We start from the raw sequence: 20,195 nt of genomic DNA, 5'->3' as shown, positions 1-20,195 counted from the left end.
CCTCTGTTAATGCAACCTAAAATTGCATTTGCTTTTTTTCCTCATCACCTCTTCTCCGTCCCTCATTGGCCTCTGAAGGCAGTCCTGATAGTAGCAGACCCTATCAAAGGTAGCTAGACTGACTCACTCTTCCTTGTTGCCAGCTGCTTTTATGGGCATCCATGCTCTTTGCTATTAAAAGCCTTAAGATGAGTAGAAGGATCTGGAAACAAGGAAGTGCCAACACCATGTGATCAGCCAGCTGTCTATAGATCACAAGCAAGTGCTCTGCTGACCCTGCTTTAGGGATAACCACTCCTTTTGACAACAGCTAGATGTGACTGGGGGAGATGAGCTGTACCACTCCAGCTTCATGCCTGTTCTCTGATGAGTCAATTGTATCTCGTACCCCCACAGCAGCAGCAGCTCCTCCCCCAACCTCTCATGCTAGAGATCCCCCTGGCAGCTTTCTCCTGACCCCTTATCTAACCCAATCTGGTAGCAAATCCTTTTGAATTGAAATAATAGACGTTTTAAAAAAAATGTATTTAGTGTGAACAATTTGATCTTGTTTTCTTCCAACACTGAAGACATAAATAGAGTAAAAAATACTGTGGCTTTTCTAGTTCACTTTTTTCCTTAACAATAGATAGATAGATAGATAGAGGACTTTTCTTGAGCAAGCGGAGCCCACGAATGGAAAGACTGATCATGAAGGAAAGAGAAACTGCATTTCAAACTCTCTAAAAACATCACCATTTAATTTTATAACATAACCAGGGGTTTATTCCACAATAGAAACGGCAACATTTGATACAAGCTACCCAAAAAAGGAGAAAGCCAAAATACAGCGGTGGCAATTACTTTACAGAGCTTTTTCTGTCTTCTACCACGCTAGTCCATCAGTGACACTAGGACCTAAACATTTGCTTTCTGTACATCAACCAATGCTAAAAGCACCAACACGCTGTTCAGAATTGTAATTCCCGTCACTGCAACCAGACACAGAAGTTATTGCTCAGATAAATAAACCTAGCCTACAAAAAAAAAAAAATACAAAGTGAAAAAAAACTAAAGTTTCGGAAGAGTTAACATAGTAAACAAGGGATATCCTCAAAAGAGGATCTATTGGAATTCATGGTGCAGTTTTTTTTGCACCTAAACCAGGTTGAATTGTGTATACTGGTATATCCCAGAGAGAGGTAATTTACTGCTGTACAATAAAAGGTGCATGTTTCAAATGCCTTCCAAACTGGAGGAAACTCCTGCTAAACAGGCAGCATTTCAAACCTCAACAACCACAAATAGCTCAAGGGAAAAATACAAAAGTGTCAAAAATTGTTTGAGTTCTGAAAAACGATCCCATGAGGATAGAAATAGCACCATTTGCAGCCTGGCTCTTACACCAGCCCTGTGACTTTATGGAGAAATTCTGATAACCTTCCTTAATGGAGTCCTGAATGACTTCTGGCGAGTTTTACTTTCAATATTGAGAGTCCTTCCCAGTACAGCTGATGCAGATGTAGTCTTCCTTCTCTGCCATCTCTGGAGAAATGCCCACACACACCTGATGGAACCACTGATTGCAGCTGCCATCACACTGGACCCAATCCACCTAATTGCAAAGAGCAGACAGATTAGCGTTCAGAGAAGGGCAGTAGATCAAGTGCAAACCTTCTGTGGTAAGTTATTTTCAAGCTCGTAGCAATCTACCTACTTGAACGGGCCAACATCCTACCTTGAGGGACTGGCTTAGTGACTGCTACGGGCACAGTCAGCTTGCAGTGTCGTCAGTTTCACAAATGTAACTAAAGCAGTTTGGTGAAGAGCAGTGTCCTCCCACTGTACCACTGGCACACAGTTTAAAACCCTGAGGAGAGGGCTTGAATATGGGTTTTTTTGAAGTTTTTCTCCCACCACTGTGTGCAACCCCCATAAACAGCAGGGGAACCAACACAGGCACCAAGGAGGCATGAATATACAACTCAGCCCTGCTGTGCATGTACAATCCTGGGACTGGGCACATCATTTGCCTGCTGCCACATGGTGCTTTCCTTTGTACTGCATAGAGGGGTGCTTGTCTGTGCTCAGTGAACATGGGGGCAACAATCTCTAATGTCCTAAGATTTTTTTCTTGGGCTTCTGGTGCTCTCCCAGTCTTCTATACAGGCAGTGGGGGTGGAATGCTCTTTGCTGCTAAATTCAGGGATGGCTCCACATGCCCATGTCTCTCCAGGTCTATGCAGAATTCCCTCCTTCCAATCATTCCCAGCCCAGTGAGGGAGGCCTGTGTGAAGCCTCCACCGTCCCACTCTGCCTCTCATTATGTTTGGCTATGCAGGGGCGAGAGGGAGTCTCCCATTGCTGCCCATCTGCCCAAGCCATGAATCCTTCGTATACCTTTATCCCAGGGGCATTGATGGAGAGACAGCCTGCTTGCACCCCCTGCCATTCCTTCACTGCATCACTCTGGCTCAGTGCAGACACACTCCTGGCATTTCCTCCACTCTCCTGCCAGGTTTGGTGTAGGAGTCTGAAAGGATGGGAAGATATGCTCCCCGTGACTGCTTAGCTCTCCTCTCTGACTTTGGGAAGAGTTCCAGGTGGGGAAGAGGGACCATCTTAGTTCCCATGCTCTGTGGGCAAGCTGTACTGGTGACACTCCTAGAGTGGCTGAGAAAGGGTGTAAGCAATGGACAGGGATGTCATCATGTGGGGAGTTAGGCACTAGGTGATTTTGAAAATCCCACTAGGTGCTTATTTGCATCTTTTGGCCCTTAAACATCTTTAAAAATCTGGCCCAAAGTTACCAGATGAACTGAAGGAGTTCTCTATCTAAATCACTGTTACTTTCAGAAGCTGATGTAACTTCACAAGAGCTGAGAACAAATGTACATAAAGCAATATAAAGTTTTGAATCTCCCTCTAATAAGAACAGCATAATTTGAAACCCAAAGGGATGTAGGCCAAGAAGTTGTTCGCTCTGCCCTGTGACCTCATCATGAAAATTTCTGTTTGAAAAAATCCTCATTTCATATTACCTGTGAGAGATGTAGGGAGGAGCAATGGCTGAGCTCCATGCATTGTTCTTACAGCATCACTAAGGCCTTAGCTCAGTGGTTCTCAATGTGTTATGTGGGCCACAGGTTGAGAACCACAGTACGCCCCGCAACCCTCTACAGTCCCCTATGCCCAGTGTGCCCCCCTGCTCAGAGACCCTTCCACAGAGGGGGCCAGGAGTGGTGCCCTGGGCGGGGGACCCAGACCCCACGGTGTGAGGCTGGGCAGCCAGACCCTGGGACCCTGCCGCATGGGGCCAGGTAGCCAGGACCCCTATGCTGGGCCAGGAGTGGAGCCCCAGGCAGCTAAAACCTGGCAGCTCGCAAACCCCTGGTTCCCAGCACCACCCACTCCCTCACAGCCGAGTGCCGCCCCCCCGACAATCCTGCCCAGAGTCCCACTCTCCTGCTCCCTGCCCCCTTGCTGCACTCACCAGCCCCCTCTTGGCAGAAGCCCCCCTGCAGGCTGCCAGATGCTGTCTCCCGCTCAGCCAGCCCCACCCCCTATCAGACCAGAGCAGCAAATTTTGAATTTTTTTAGCACACAGCTGCATGGGCCACGGGTTGAGAACTGCTGCCTTAGCCACTCTCAGCAATCACACGAATTAAACTAAATTGAGTTAGAAACTGATTCAGTTAAATTAGAGAAACCCCCTTTGTGTAGGCACACAAATTGGTTTATTAGTGGTATCACAGAGCTTATACCTTTCAGAGAGTTCAGCTTTCTCCTGAGACATGGTTTCTCCCAACAACAGAGAAATTCTGGAACTTGTAGCCCAGTAACCATTAGATGCTAAAGCATGTTGACTATAAAAAGACCTGCTTTCCTCAGTCGGGGGGGGACGGGGAGAATCAGGGATATGGTAGGACTTGCTGAGTTTCTCTCTGTCAAGGAGGAGATGAAGGATGGGCAGGTGTGCTGATCTTAGCAAGAGGAAAGTGCTAAAGGAAGAAGCCTACCAAAGAAGACTTAAAGGCCCATTTGGGACCCTTGCATTAAGAGGGGAGAATCCTTGAGAAAATGAAGGTGCTCCAAGGCTCTGAGGGGGCAGTACCCAATGAATTTGGTATGGTTTGCCTTTTTGGACTCTGTCTACCCGGGAAAGGGGATTCTTTTGGTTCAGCCTGAACTATCCAGCCAGTGGGGAAAGTGAGGCATGGGTTTAGCCTGACAATGGGCAGGTCAGCTGCACCCATAATGTGACTAATATCAATTTAGTTTAATTTGGTGGCAAGCCAAACTACATTAAATTGGCATCAAACATTCTTAAACTGATTTAGGAGTGTCCACACAAAGGGGCTTGGGTCGATTTTGATATTTCAATTGAGAAACTGATTTAGATGGTGGAAATTGTGTGTGTAGACAACCTAAGATTTTTAAAAACAGCCTTTCAAGCAGCCTTTAAGGAGAAACAGTCGTAGCTTTTCTGTCAAAGAAACAGTAGGATTGTAAGAAACCCAGAATTGTAAGGACCTCCCTCCAAGCTTAATAGGAGAAAGGAAAGAAAAAAGTTGAGTTAGATTCCTGGTGGGAGAATGTGCCAGCTCAGTGGGGGGAGAACTGACCAGCTGAACAGGAGGGAGATGCAGCAAGCAGCAGCCAGCTGCCAAATGGCCCTTTTAGAGCTACTTCTGTCTACCTGAAAAGTGAGCTACTGGAGACATTGGGAGAAGTTCCTGTGAGAATGTGATTCTACTCTAAGTGGTTCCAATAGTTGCCAGGTACTCAAAGAAAAGTGCCTGTACGGAAGAGACTGAAGGCAAGGATGAGCTCCTCAGGTTTTCCAGGTGCCCAGTGTCTGAAATAGCTCCCACTCTCTTTGTCGATAATGTTGGTCTAACAAAAGGATTAGGGAGCAGTTACGATATCACCTGCTTCCTGCATTCAGTGCCCCCACAGCAGGTTTCCCATTCACTGACCTCATCTCCTTCAGGCTGCAGGCAGTTCACCGCAGGGCAGACTGCATCTTCACCCTCCGAGTCCTCCTGCTCAGAGAATGACATATCCAAGGGAAGCAAGTGGCTTTCGCTGGAGCGCTGCACCTCAAAGAGTCGTTCTCGCTCTCTCTCCAGTTTGCTATTGCTGAGATCCTTGGAGGGATTCAGTTTCAATTTCTTCTTTTTGGGTGTTCTCAGTTTTTTTACTCTTGCTCTCTTCTCACCACAGAAGCCCTCTCTTTCAAAGCGCCTCTTTAATTTTCTCTCCGCAGAACCAACTCCATCTCTCTTCCCCCGGCAGCACTCGTTCTAGTGAGAAGGATATTGAAGCAAAACCCTAAGGACTCTAATCCGTTATTCAGTGATCTATCTTCCCCTCCAACATATCACCCATCCATTGCTACACTGAAAGGAGGGCCGCCCTCTATGGCACACTAAACACACTCAACCTGCAGCTATTCTTAAGGGCTGAATATTGGGTCAAAGCAAGAGTTGGAATGAGTGAATGACTCCCTCCTTTCTCTCTCTCTCCTCCAAAGCAGCTTTACAAGTTTCCATTTTCCAAGGAAAAACTTCCTCTTCCCCACTGGACTCATTAGTATCTGGTTACTATTAGAATCAGAATGGCCATAATTAAGTCATACAAATGAGCAGCAAATGGAGTTTCAGGATGCAGAAATGCAGCACAAATTATATTCACAGACAGAGAAACCTGCAGAGAGTTGTACAGAGTTCCCAACCCCTCCTGAAGACACACACACACTTCTGAAGTTTATGGATTCCAGCCAGAACCTCTCTGCTTGAGAAGGGCCCCAAACAGAGGGATCTGTGGTGTTGTCAGATACCTGCCTTTTCATTTGTTGGTCCTATTGCTGACCTCTGTTCTGTTTGCAGAACAGGGCTCTGCTTTGTGAATAAGATCTGGTAGAGCTCTTGTATTTCAGGCAGTGAAACCTGTAGCAAATGGGCTTCCATCATCAGCTCATCCAGTTCTGCGCTAATGACTACAACGACAAAACAAAAATTGTAATTTTCTAATGTTATGGCTTGTGATAAATACAGAGATTTAGAAAATTCTTTCCCAATAGTACATAAATCAATAAAAAAGAAAATTTGGGGAAGATTTTTTATGCTTAACCGTCTGTGTGCAAATCATCGCTAATAAATCTTGTCAGATACTTCACTATTCATCTCTAATTATAACAGTGTAACTAAAGAAAAGATGAAGGCCTGTGCAGTAACTTGTGGACTGCCATATGGTGGTGGAGACTTTTACTGGGAATGGCCCCTCTCAAACTCTCTGGGTGTCTGGGTTATGATTTCTGTTTCAGCTGATAGGCTGAGGGACAGGCATCTGTCTTGGCTGCTTCTTACCAATTTGAAGCAACATGAATCATAGAATCATAGAATCTCAGGGTTGGAAGGGACCTCAGGAGGTCATCTCAGGAGGTCATCTCAGGAGTCCAACCCCCTGCTCAAAGCAGGACCAATGAGGGAGTGAGTTAAATAATGGTCCTTTGAATCAAAGGAGAAAGATTTTCAGAATCACAAAAGAAAAAGGTAAATCAGATACAAAACCATGGAGAGAATCCACAGTGAAGCCAAGTATGGGAGGGGGAAGTTACTAATACAATACTTTTGTAAATCTCTAACTGAAGCTAAAGGCTGATACCTGAAACTGTTTCTCACTGTATAATTACTGTTAAGCTTTCATACAGCAGTCTTTTCCATTGAGCTTTTAAAGCAGTTTACTCAAAATTCTTATGTAAACGCATTAACATTTTTGTACAAGGAATCTGTGCAAATGAAATGTGTACTGAATCCATAATTGACTGTGGAGTTTTAGAGCATCTCCTTGTTTAAATTTACACCATAACGTTCTCAAAAGACCGTTCTAAATTGGAGTATGCAAGTAAACGTACAATTATTACTACAGTTAAGTTCCATATTAACAGCACACAAAAGTAAAAACTAAATATAAGGCCAGACCTTGGCATCTGAAGCAGCAGATGTCTGGAGTGAAAGGCAGGAAGCAACAAGGGTGGCTTTTGAGAGAAGATGCCATTTGTACTAGGCCCTATATTGGTTTGGTCCACATTAGACCATCCGTGCTAGGAAACAGATCAGTAAGATAATGGAGGTGTCATTTGATTAGTAAAAATCTACAGAAGCTTAATTTCAATGGTGTCACCCTCTACAGCATGGCAGCGGCCACTCACTGCCCACCTGGCTCCCAGGTCCAGACCCTCCGATTGATGGAATTTTTGATAATATAATGTTGTTGGAAATGGGTCAAGTTGGGTATCATTCGAAAGACCTTTCTTCCATGGACCACTGGTGCCAAACGTGACAAACCTAGAACAATTATACTTTAAAACAGGGATTTATTGCTTACATAACAAAAGAGACGTTGACTTTTGGTAAACCTAGGGAAGTCAGCCTGGTCATGTAGGACTAAAAACATTTACTCATCAAAGTCATCATCAGTGTTGTCTCTGTCTAGGGAACCACTGCTAAACATATTATCTCACTGATCCTCATCCAGGCTGCTCTTGCACATCTCCATACAAGGCAGGTTTCTGGCCTGACATTTGCAGAGTGGTTATCATCTGGTCTTTGCACAAGCAGTTGATTAGCTGAAAGATTGATTTAGAAGTGCATCATATTTCACACGTAACTGATACGATCAGTCCATCCTCCAAGACCCATCCATGGGAAGGGTAGTTTTGGATGCGCTAAATCATCCCAGAGCCATTCCATTCCTTGACATTTGCCCTCTTAATAGCAGGTATAATTGCACCCCGTCTTAGTGGCAATTTTTCTCAGTTTGTCTGCTTCTTGGAAAACATCCACGAACACAGCTCTGCAAGTGTCATAATCCTGGTCTTCAAATGGTAAGCCAGGCACATGAATGCCTCCAGTGCATTTATGACCTCATAAGTGACTGTCTCAGCCATTCCAAGCATCTTCAGAGCAAGCAGAGTATCTTCAGAGGCCGAATCAAATACTGTCCACTAAGATAATTTGGTCTTTCCAGTCAACCTTCCAGTAGTGTCACATCCTGAGAGGGCGTGGAAGCCTGGCAGTGCAGCGACTTTTAATAGTCTGAGTAATAGGAAAACATCTCTTACGCCTGGTCTACACTACGAGTTTATGTCGGATTTAGCAGCATTAAATCGAATTAACCCTGGACCCGTCCACACGACGAAGCCATTTTTTTCAACATAAAGGGCTCTTAAAACCGATTTCTGTACTCCTCCCCAACAAGGGGATTAGCACTGAAATCGACATCGCCGTTTTGAATTGGGGTTAAAGTGGACGTAATTCGAAGGTATTGGCCTCCAGGAGCTATCCCACAGTGCACCATTGTGACCACTCTAGACAGCACTCTGAACTCATATGTACCTGCCAGGTGTACAGGAAAAGCCTCGGGAACTTTTGAATCTCATTTCCTGTTTGGCCAGGCGAGCTCATCAGCACAGGTGACCCATGCACTGCCAGAATCGAAAAAGAGCTCCAGCATGGACCGAATGGGAGGTAGTGGATCTGATCGCTGTATGAGGAGAGGAATCCGTGCTATCAGAATTATGTTCCAAAAGACAAAATGCCAAAACATTTCAAAAATCTCCAAGGCCATGAGGGACAGAAGCTACAGCAAGGACACAACACAGTGCTGTGTGAAACTTAAGGAGCTCAGACAAGCGTACCAGAAAATCAAAGAATCAAACGGATGCTCTGGGACAGAGCCCCAGACATGCCGCTTCTACGCTGAGCTGCATGCAATTCTAGGGGGGCTCGCCACCACTACCCCACCCCTGTCCGTGGACTCCGATGATGGGTACTCTCCGCCATGCCTGAGGATTTTGTGAACGGGGAAGATGAGGAGGAGGAGGATGAGCTTGAGGAGAGCACACAGCACACCGTTCTCCCCGACAGCCAGGATCTTTTTATCATCCTGACTGACATACCCTCCCAACCCAACGAAGCCGGAGAAGGGACCTCTGGTGAGTGTACCTTTTTAAATATAATACATGTTATAAAAGCAAGCTTTTTTTAATGATTAAGTAGCGCTGAGGACTTGGGATGCATTCGTGGCCAGCACAGCTACTGGAAAAGTCTGTTAACATGTCTGGGGATGGAGTGGAAATCCTCCAGGGACATCTCCATAAAGCTCTCCTGGAGGTACTCTAAAGCCTTTGCAGAAGGTTTCTGGGGAGAGCAGCCTTATTCCATCCTACATGGTAGGACACTTTACTTGCTACTAGCATGGCGTGGTAATCTGGTATCATTGCATGACAAAGCCTGGCAAAGTATGGTCCCGGCGTTTGCTGGCATTCAAGCAACATCCGTTCTTTATCTCTCTCTGTTATTCTCAGGAGAGTGATATCGTTCACGGTAACCTGGTTGAAATAAGGGAATTTAATTAAGGGGACATTCAGAGGTGGGCTGTTTGCCTGTGGCTGAAAAGAAATCCTCCCCACAGTTAGCCACGTTGTGGGTGGGTGGGGGGGGGGCATTGGCGCAGAGCTGTTCGCGTTTGGCTAGCAGGGATCTTCCCTGATACCAGCCACGCGGTGGGGTGAGGGGTAAAGCAATCATTCCAGAGAACTGGATGCGGGGGGTTAGTTTGGTTTCTGCTGCTGCACGTTAACAGGAAAACCACAGCACTAAATGGCCAACAACGTGCTTTGCTTGGTATGGGAGAGGAGGGCGCTGCTGTTATGAAGGCTGCAGAAGCCAAAAGACTATAGCTTACCATGGCCGCCTGCAAGCAGAATTCTGTTGCCCGGCACTGAGTGTGTGATCGCTGGACCAGGGGGATGAGGTGGACGAGGCTTTCTTCCGGCAACTAACAGAAGTTACTAGATCGCAGGCCCTGGTTCTCATGGGAGACTTCAATCACCCTGATATCTGCTGGGAGAGCAATACAGCAGTGCACAGACAATCCAGGAAGTTTTTGGAAAGGGTAGGGGACAATTTCCTGGTGCAAGTGCTGGAGGAACCAACTAGGGGCAGAGCTCTTCTTGACCTGCTGTTCACAAACCGGGAAGAATTAGTAGGGGAAGCTAAAGTGGATGGGAACCTGGGAGGCAGTGACCATGAGATGGTCGAGTTCAGGATCCTGACACAGGGAAGAAAGGAGAGCAGCAGAATATGGACCCTGGACTTCAGAAAAGCAGACTTTGACTCCCTCAGGGAACTGATGGGCAGGATCCCCTAGGAGAATAACATGAGGGGGAAAGGAGTCCGGGAGAGCTGGCTGTATTTTAAAGAATCCTTATTGAGGTTACAGGGACAAACCATCCCGATGTGTAGAAAGAATAGTAAATATGGCAGGCAGCCAGCTTGGCTTAACAGTGAAATCCTTGCTGATCTTGAACACAAAAAAGAAGCTTACAAGAAGTGGAAGATTGGACAAATGACCAGGGAAGAGTATAAAAATATTGCTCGGGGATGCAGGAGTGAAATCAGGAAGGCCAAATCACACCTGGAGTTGCAGCCAGCAAGAGATGTTAAGAGTAACAAGAAGGGTTTCTTCAGGTATGTTAGCAACAAGAAGAAAGTCAAGGAAAGTGTGGGCCCCTTACTGAATGAGGGAGGCAACCTAGTGACAGAGGATGTGGAAAAAGCTAATGTACTCAATACTTTTTTTGCCTCTGTCTTCACAAACAAGGTCAGCTCCCAGACTACTGCACTGGGCAGCACAGCATGGGGAGGAGGTGACCAGCCCTTTGTGGAGAAAGAAGTGGTTCGGGACTATTTAGAAAAGCTGGATGAGCACAAGTCAATGGGGCCGGATGCGCTGCATCTGAGAGTGCAAAAGGAGTTGGAGGATGTGATTGCAGAGCCATTGGCCATTATCTTTGAAAACTCATGGCGATCCGGGGAAGTCCCAGACGACTGGAAAAAGGCTAATGTAGTGCCCATTTTTAAAAAAAGAGAAGAAGGAGGATCCTGGGAACTACAGGCCAGTCAGCCTCACCTCAGTCTCTGGAAAAATCATGGAGCAGGTCCTCAAGGAATCAATTCTGAAGCACTTAGAGGAGAGGAAAGTGATTAGGAACAGTCAGCATGGATTCACCAAGGGCAAGTCATGCCTGACTAATCTAATTGCCTTCTATGATGAGATAACTGGCTCTGTGGATAAGCGGAAAGGCGTGGACATGTTGTTCCTTGACTTTAGCAAAGCTTTTGACATGGTCTCCCACAGTATTCTTGCCAGCAAGTTAAAGAAGTATGGGCTGGATGAATGGACTATAAGGTGGATAGAAAGTTGGCTAGATTGTCAGGCTCAACGGGTAGAGATCAATGGTTCCATGTCCAGTTGGCAGCCGGTATCAAGTGGAGTGCCCCAAGAGTCGGTCCTGGGGCCGGTTTTGTTCAATATCTTCATAAATGATCTGGAGGATGGTGTGGATTGCACCCTCAGCAAGTTTGCAGATGACACTAAACTGGGAGGAGAGGTAGATACGCTGGAGGGGAGGGATAGGATACAGAGGGACCTAGACAAATTAGAGGATTGGGCCAAAAGAAATCTGATGAGGTTCAACAAGGACAAGTGCAGAGTCCTGCACTTAGGATGGAAGAATCCCATGCACCGCTACAGACTACGGATCGAATGGCTCGGCAGCAGTTCTGCAGAAAAGGACCTAGGGGGTTACAGTGGATGAGAAACTGGATATGAGTCAACATTGTGCCCTTGTTGCCAAGAAGGCCAATGGCATTTTGGGATGTATATGTAGGGGCATTGCCAGCAGATTGAAGGATGTGATCGTTCCCCTCTATTCGACATTGGTGAGGCCTCATCTGGAGTACTGTGTCCAGTTTTGGGCCCCACACTACAAGAAGGATGTGGAAAAATTGGAAAGAGTCCAGAGGAGGGCAACAAAAATGATTAGGGGACTGGAACACATGACTTATGAGGAGAGGCTGAGGGAACTGGGATTGTTTAGTCTGTGGAAGAGAAGAATGAGGGGGGATCTGATAGCTGCTTTCAACTACCTGAAAGGGGGTTCGAAAGAGGATGGATCTAGACTGTTCTCAGTGGTAGAAGATGACAGGACAAGGAGTAATGGTCTCAAGTTGCAGTGGGGGAGGTTTAGGTTGGATATTAGGAAAAATTTTTTCACTAGGAGGGTGGTGAAACAGTGGAATGCGTTACCTAGGGAGGTGGTGGAATCTCCTTCCTTAGAGGTTTTTAAGGTCAGGCTTGAAAGCCCTGGCTGGGACGATTTAGTTGGGGATTGGTCCTGCTTTGAGCAGGGGGTTGGACTAGATGACCTCCTGAGGTCCCTTCCAACCCTGATATTCTATGACTCTACGATTTCTAACATGAAAGCCGCAGGCACTCCATATAAGATGCAAAATGAGACCTTGTACCAAAATCACATGTGCTATGTAATGTGAATAGTGTTGTTCACCGTGAAAGAGTATAGCCATTGTTCTATAAAATGTATCTTTTTAAATACTTCACTCCCTTTTTTCCTCCAGCAGCTGCAAATGTTTCAAACCTCCCTCCTCCGTCCCAAAGGCTCTCTCAGATAAGGCAGTGAAAAAACGCATGCGCGATGAAATGTTCTCTGAGCTCATGCAGTCGTCCCAGCACTGCCAAAGTTCAGTAGAATGTGTGGAGAGACAACAGCAGAGTACAGGAAAGTGGCTGATGAATGTGAGGAGAGGTGGCGGCAGGAAGATCAGAGGAGGCATGAGGCAAAGGTGGGGCTACTGCAGGATCAAACGGACATGCTCCGGCATCTGGTGGAGGTTCATGAACGGCAGCAGGATCACAGACTGCCGCTGCAGCCCCTGTTTAACCACCCTCACTCCTCCCCAGGTTCCATAGCCTCCTCACCCAGACGCCCAAGAACATGGGGGAGGGGGAGGTTCCAGACACCCAACCACTGCACCCCAGTGGACAGTCCAAGCAACAGAAGGCTGTCATTCAACAAGTTTTAAAGTTGCCTTTTCCTTCCCTCCTACCACACCCTACCCGAGCTACCTTGTGAGTTATCTCCCTATTTTTATAATCAATTAATAAAGAATACATGTTTTTTAAATGATAGTGACTTTATTTCCTTTGCAAGCAAGCTGTGATTGAAGGGGGGAGGGCGGGTGGCTTACAGGGAATTTAGAATCAACCAAGGGGGCGGGTTTTCATCAAGGAGAAACAAACAGAAGTGTCACACAGTACCCTGACCAGTCATGAAACTGGTTTTCAAAGCTTCTCTGATGCGCAGCTCTTCCTGCTGAGCTCTTCTAACCGCCCTGGTGTCTGGCTGCACATATTCAGCGGCCAGGCAATTTGTCTCAACCTCCCACCCCGCCATAAACGTCTCCCCCTTACTCTCACAGAGATTGTGAAGCACACAGCAAGCAGCAATAACAAAGGGAATATTGGTTTCGCTGAGGTCTGAGCAGTAAACTGCGCCAGCGACCCTTTAAATGTCCAAATGCACACTCTACCACCATTCTGCACTTGCTCAGCCTACGGTTGAACAGGTCCTTACTACTGTCCAAGGTGCCTGTGTATGGCTTCATGAGCCAGGGCATTAAGGGGTAGACTGGGTCCCCAAGGATAACTATAGGCATTTCAACATCCCCAACAGTTTTTTTCTTGTCTGGGAAGTAAATCCCTTCCTGCAGCCATTTAAACAGACCAGAGTTCCTGAAGATGCGAGCGTCATGAACCTTTCCCGGCCATCCCACGTTGATGTTGGTGAAATGTTCCTTTTGATTCACCAGTGCTTGCAGCACCATTGAAAAGTACCCCTGGCGGTTTATGTACTGTCTGCCCTGGTGGTCCGGTCCCAAGATAGAGATATGCGTTCTGTCTATAGCCCCACCACAGTTAGGGAAGCCCATTGCAGCAAAGCCATCTAGTATGACCTGCACATTTCTCAGAGTCACTACCTTTGATAGCAGCAGCTCAATGACTGCATTGGGTACTTGCATCACAGCAACCCCCACAGTAGATTTGCCCACTCCAAATTGATTACCGACTGACCAGTAGCTGTCCAGCATTGCAAGCCTCCACAGGGCTATTGCCACTCGCTTGTGAACTGTGAGGGCTGCTCTCATCTTGGTATTCTTGCGCTTCAGGGCAGGGGAAAGCAAGTAACGAAGTTCCATGAAAGTGCCCTTATGCATGCGAAAGTTTCGGAGCCACTGGGAATCATCCCAAACCTGCAACACTATGTGGTCCCATCACTCTGTGCTTGTTTCCCGGGCCCAGAATCAGCGTTCCACAGGATGAGCCTGCCCCAATAACACCATGATCTCCAAATTGCTGGGGACTGCGGTTTTAGAGAAATCTGTGTTCTTGTCCTCATCATCGCACTGCTGTCGCCTCCTCACCTGGTTTTTCAGGTGCTGGTTCTACATAAACTGCATGATAATGCGCGAGGTGTTTACAATGGTTATAACTGCTGCGGTGAACTGAATGGGTTCCATGCTTGCCGTGCTATGGCGTCCATTCGGGCAACCCAGGGAAAAGGGCGCAAAATGATTGTCTGCTGTTGTTTTCATGGAGGGAGGGAAGGTTGACTGACGACATTTATGCATAACCACCCGTGACAAATTTTTGGCCTCATCAGGCATTGGGAGCTCAGCCCAGAATTCCAATGGGCAGCAGAGACCACAGTGCACCGCTGGGAATGTCGACGTCTGCCACGGTACTGTGGACGCACACGACTGAATTAATGCGCTTAGTGTGGACGCATGCACTCGACTTTATACAATCTGCTCCCAAAAATCGACTTCTATAAAATCGGAGTACTTTCGTAGTGTAGACATAGCCTTAGGGACATACAGCAATTTTGTTCTTCAACAGCAAGCACAAAAAACAATCTTGCGGAAGTTTTGGGTAGTGCCTCACAGAGAGCACTAGAACATGTGTGTCTTATACAAAAATCTGGAGTTCAGCAGCACCTCTCTCTGCGGTATTGATGGCATGCAACATAATTTTAATGACAGCCTCCTGATAGGAACTATGAAGGAACACCACTGAATAGTGTGAGGAAGTAGCTTCATTACACCATGAAATGACAAAATTCTTTGAGCAATTTTTCACATGCTGGAGCGTTTTTCCTATTAAGTATAGGGTTAACCTGTCCTTCATGAGAGTATGTGACAGTAACTTCTTCATTGTGAGATTGGAGATGTTCGTGGAGTCAATGATTTTGTACGGAATAGGTGCAACACCATGAAGTCTCTTCTTTTTTTTCTTCTTCTTCTTCTTTTTAAATATTTTTTTAATTGATTCCTCTGCATTCATTTCAAACAGGAGATGGACTTTGCCATAGGTTCAGTATTTTCTTTATGTCTTCATAATGAAATGTTCAGCCAAGTCTTGGCAGGTGTTAACTGTTTGTTGAGAGCTTGTACCTCAACCATACTCTCTATGATTGCTATGCAGAAAGGCCTCGGCTGCAGTCAGGTACCAGTCACATTGTCAGTAAGTGCTGGCTTAGAAAGACCATGCAAGACATGCATTTGCTTTTGATAGTGCCACATCTTTTGGAGCTTTTAAGGATATGCACTGTTTTTCATTTTTGCAGACAGGATTGCTAAAACTGTGTCCACATCCCATAGTTCATCTTCAATAAATGCTTTAAGAAAACAAATGCTTTCTGCTAAGCATTTGTTCCTCTTCAATCCCATTCAAAGCCTATACGTGGCAACTTATCAATTCCAGCTGAGTCCCACAGTTTGCAGTAGAAAAATAAGTATGTTTCTATTTTTTTTTTAAAAACACACCACATTACATACATTCTTGGTATGACACTCAATGTGATATGCAATATCATATGCAGGGCCATCTTTTGTGTCAATGTACCACTTACCTTTATTTTCCATGCAACATTCTCACTAAAAGTGACTTGCCTCATACAGTTTCTCACCCCCCTGCGCTGAAGGTGACACCATTGAAATTATGATTCTGTAGATATTTGCCAATAAAATGACATATCCCTTACCTTTCTACCATTAACTTGCCCACAGAATTAACATGCTCCTAGACTATGAGGCCTGCCTTAGAAAGATGATGCCCATTCATCTGGCTTCCCAGCTTGTGTTTCAGCCCAAACTGTCTTTATGAACAAATCCTTCTACTCTCTATGACTCAAAAGCAAGAACTGGAGAACAAGGCAGGGCACACATGTTTATACTTCAGATCTCCCAGTCATACACTGAAAAACGTAAGTGAAGTATAACAAACCATGAAAGGGAATGCAGTTCTGTCCTGAAGAAAAGGGAGCATGTAAAGACATGGTTCTGTTATCCCAGTCGTGAGGCAGAGAAAAAGACATTGCACCAATTGTCTGAGATACCTAAGGGAACAGAAATATTTATTAAACACATCTTTTTGTATAACACCTTTTGAGTTAAATGTGTCAGACATTGCAACAAAACAAACACTTATTTCTATTTGAAGTATTTTAACCTTTTAGTATTGCAACTCATTAATTCTATCAAATTCCTTGCATCCTCCTTCACCTTAAACCTGGAAATTTATTAAAAGCAATGTTGTGACTGAAGTTTTTATATGAAAATCTGTGAATTATGGATTCCACAGAGACCACGTAAAGTGGCCCCACTGCATTGATCTAGCTTCTTCGACCACTTTATATAATCTCTAATGGCAAAGTGCAGACATGTACAGTGGAGCCAAGGTATGGTCACCTGGGAATAACAGACTTTCTTGACTTTGGTGTCTGTAAAATCTCAGTCCCAGTGCTGCATTAATGTCACTTTTACAGCTAATTTCCTTCGCTTCTTAAAAATGAGAAGGGAATTCTTGCACTGAGATTCTGTACTAGTCATGGGATTAATTGCAAGGACAGTTTAAAGCATAGGTTAACATGCACCAAATGCACAGATTAGCAAAGTACTTGCATCTACTAAACAAAGGCCGTCTTCTCTCCTGAACTTTGTGTAACCTCACAACTTTCATTGACCTCAGTGGGATTTCTGCTATGAACTGAGGATAGTATATAGATCATACACTTCAATTAAATCTAGAATTCAACCTTTTCCTCCAAACAAGTCTGACACCCCAGTGTAAACAAATATTCTTTTGTAGAAGGACATAGTGTGGTCCAGTGGCTAGAGCATTGGCTTCGGACTCAGTAGACCTAGGTTCTATTCATATTTTGATGTCTTCAAATCCAGGTGGGATGCCTTTCTGGAAGATACGCTTTAGTGGAAACTAAATGCCTAACTGCATCTGGAGTACTGTGTCCAGTTTTGGGCCCCACACTTCAAGAAGGATGTGGATAAATTGGAGAGAGTCCAGCGAAGGGCAACAAAAATGATTAGGGGACTGGAACACATGAGTTATGAGGAGAGGCTGAGGGAGCTGGGATTGTTTAGCCTGCAGAAGAGAAGAATGAGGGGGGATTTGATAGCTGCTTTCAACTACCTGAAAGGGGGTTCCAAAGAGGATGGCTCTAGACTGTTCTCAATGGTAGCAGATGACAGAACGAGGAGTAATGGTCTCAAGTTGCAGTGGGAGAGGTTTAGATTGGATATTAGGAAAAACTTTTTCACTAAGAGGGTGGTGAAACACTGGAATGCGTTACCTAGGGAGGTGGTAGAATCTCCTTCCTTAGAGGTTTTTAAGGTCAGGCTTGACAAAGCCCTGGCTGGGATGATTTAACTGGGAATTGGTCCTGCTTTGAGCAGGGGGTTGGACTAGATGACCTTCTGGGGTCCCTTCCAACCCTGATATTCTATGATTCTATGATCTTTAGGCATCTCAACAACTTTGAAAATCTGGCCCTAAATTAATTGTTCATGACTATTTCTTAAGCAAATTTTTCAAACTAAGCTAAAACTTCTACATTCTTCACTAAAGTCATTAGCCAAAAGATTCAAACTTGGGTGGTTAAAGTCTTGTATTTAAATACGTAAGTTATCTGGTTATCTTCAATGGAAGTTGTGGTTGCTCAGCAATTGTAACAATTAGGCCAATTTTATTTAGGAACCTGAATAAGGACTTGGGTGCTTAATTTTAGGGACCTGTGGCAGGGCAGGGGTATAAACCCTTTGGATGCCCTGCTAAAGGGGTGGCTCCTCCCCTGCTTCCGGGCAGAGCAGCCGGGTGCAGGGACCCAGACACTCAGCAAGGAGCTCAGCTGCAGACCCTAACAAGGGCAGGCTCAGGGGAATCAGCTGAGCCCACTGGAGCCAGCTGGGCTGGTGTCTGGGAGGAGACACAAGCCCAGGGAAAGGCTCAGTGAGAAGGCTAGCCAGGGGAGAAGACAGGGGGACTGCAGCTCTATTTCTACTGACTGCAGGAAGCCTCAGGGGCCAGAAGACCCAGGGAAGGGTCAGTGAGGGGATAGGTGTTGGGGGAATTGGGGTTGCACTAAGCATTGTAAACAAAGACTCGGGTGAAACAACTGAAAGAGGCATTCTTTGACCAGCCTAAGCACAAGAGCACAAGGACGCGAGGCAGGGAACCTGTGCACACCCTGCGACAGGACCCCATTTTAAAATTTTAGTCTACATAGGTACCAAATGTGGCAAAAGTATCTGATTTACACAACTACCAAAACCAGCTGGAATATTTCTTAAAACAGAATTAGGTAGGTCAAAAGTGACCAAAATAGACAAGTCCGATATCAAACAAGGTTGGGCTAACAGGAGTAAGAAGTTTCAGCCAGTCGAGAGATTTACTTCAAGTTACAGACACCTTAAAAGTGACGTGCAAAGGAGGTTTTGTGGTTTGTTTTTGTTTTGTTTTTTGATACACAAAGACCTGAAACTTTTCTTTTGAAGCATTTTGGGGTTTGTTTTTTGCCTTAGAAAAATAAAGTCTGGTTTTGCTGAAGGAATTCTTACCTCTAGAGGTCCCATAATATGTTTGGATGTTAACGCTCACACTAAACAACAGCTATTCTGCACTTCTGAAAACTAAACCCCCCTCCTTCAGGAAAATGAAACCCATCATACACCCTGTCACCCCACCATGTGTTGTCAAAGGCCCTACTCATCTTAACATATACATCGTCTACTACATCCCCTCAGCTTCACCCCCATTACTCATGCGCACGCACACACAAAATGGTGCTTTAACAGGATAGGTAAGGATACTGAATCTTCAGCAGAGACTTAATCCAAAAGGACAGTCATTGAAAAGGATGCAGAATTCTCAGTTCCAGCAGGGCAGGAATGCAGCATTCCAAGTTGCTGGACAACATGGTGGATAATACACACATATTCCTCAACTAACAAGGAAAACTCCCACTTCCTCAAAGTTATACAGGGATCAACACTTGAGAATTAGCCAGCAATAAAATAATAATCTGCCATGGTAATACTTTTTTGAAGACACTAGGTGAATATATAATTAACCTGTTTCAAGTAGAATCTACAAAATACAAAGGAATTTGGCAAACTGCTCTTGCTGAACTCAGATGACTCCTACCCACTCCTAGAAGTAAATTAAATCTCACCTTGTTTGTCTCTGGCAACTGGCATGCTGTGGCTTGCCATCTATTGTACAATAATCCTGAGCCAATTTTGTCTTGTATAAGTTTTAGATTCCCTGAATATAACATTTGTTGCGCTCTGTGCTGCCAGTTCACAGTTCTCTCGATCATATACCGTAAAGCATCTCCCTCAGGAAGCCTCACGCGAATACGCTGCAGGGAAGCCAGTAAAGGGAGGATTTTTTCTAAAGGTGGCTTTTCTGATCTATGGCAGTGAGGACAGAGCCAAACACAAGGTCCCTGAAAAGTACTGGGCACTGAAACACAGCTGGTGTGGAAGACCCCTCTGCAGAGTTCACATTTTATCATTGGTGCTGCTGGCTCTTTCTGGCAAAGGCAAACTTTCATCTCTGCATCATCTTCATTAGATAGCACCTTCCCTTCATTTGCTGCTCTCAGAGAACGCAGTGCCTCCATCTCCTTTAAACGGGCTTCCCCAAGAGCGGCCATCTGCAAGGGAGTGAAAACAAATGCATTTAATTCCAGGATCGGCAAAAACAGAATCCCCTCTACATGTAGGTTACTCACTGGAGTTGTTTGAGTGACCTCTGAACATTCACACTCTTGAGATGTGCCAGTGATGCAGAATAGACCTTCCAGTAACAGTGCCAGGTGGAATGCTCTCATGATCTCTGATCCTAACATGTGGAGGGTAAGGCTGTAAGAGTGGGCCTGGTGCTCTATCTGCCTCAATTCCTTCTACCACCTTCCTTGGGTTCAGAGTTAT

At 45.4% G+C, this 20,195-nt stretch overlaps 1 protein-coding gene across 8 annotated transcripts in view; it reads right to left on the bottom strand.

Annotated features, from left to right (window-relative positions):
- Window positions 1-719: 719 nt before the first annotated feature.
- KDM5B (lysine demethylase 5B) overlaps window positions 720-20,195 on the bottom strand; it is a 184,112-nt gene continuing 164,636 nt past the window's right edge. For 6 of the 8 annotated variants that reach the window (XM_048826607.2, XM_048826612.2, XM_048826611.2 and 3 more), the window contains 5 exons: window positions 19,433-19,918; window positions 16,192-16,303; window positions 5,826-5,980; window positions 4,959-5,285; window positions 720-1,594 (listed from right to left, as the gene is read on the bottom strand). In XM_048826607.2, coding sequence (XP_048682564.2) covers window positions 1,463-1,594; window positions 4,959-5,285; window positions 5,826-5,980; window positions 16,192-16,303; window positions 19,433-19,918 — 1,212 coding nt within the window. In that variant the 3' untranslated portion in view covers window positions 720-1,462. Of the gene's footprint in view, window positions 1,595-4,958; window positions 5,286-5,825; window positions 5,981-16,191; window positions 16,304-19,432; window positions 19,919-20,195 lie in introns of those variants that run through there. The other 2 variants (XM_048826615.2, XM_048826616.2) reach the window with 2 other exon arrangements.

This window comes from Caretta caretta, chromosome 21 (assembly GCF_965140235.1).
Source record: "Caretta caretta isolate rCarCar2 chromosome 21, rCarCar1.hap1, whole genome shotgun sequence".
NCBI lineage: Eukaryota > Metazoa > Chordata > Testudines > Cheloniidae > Caretta > Caretta caretta.
Note: the sequence above shows the minus strand (reverse complement) of the source record. Positions and strands in the feature narration are given on the sequence as shown.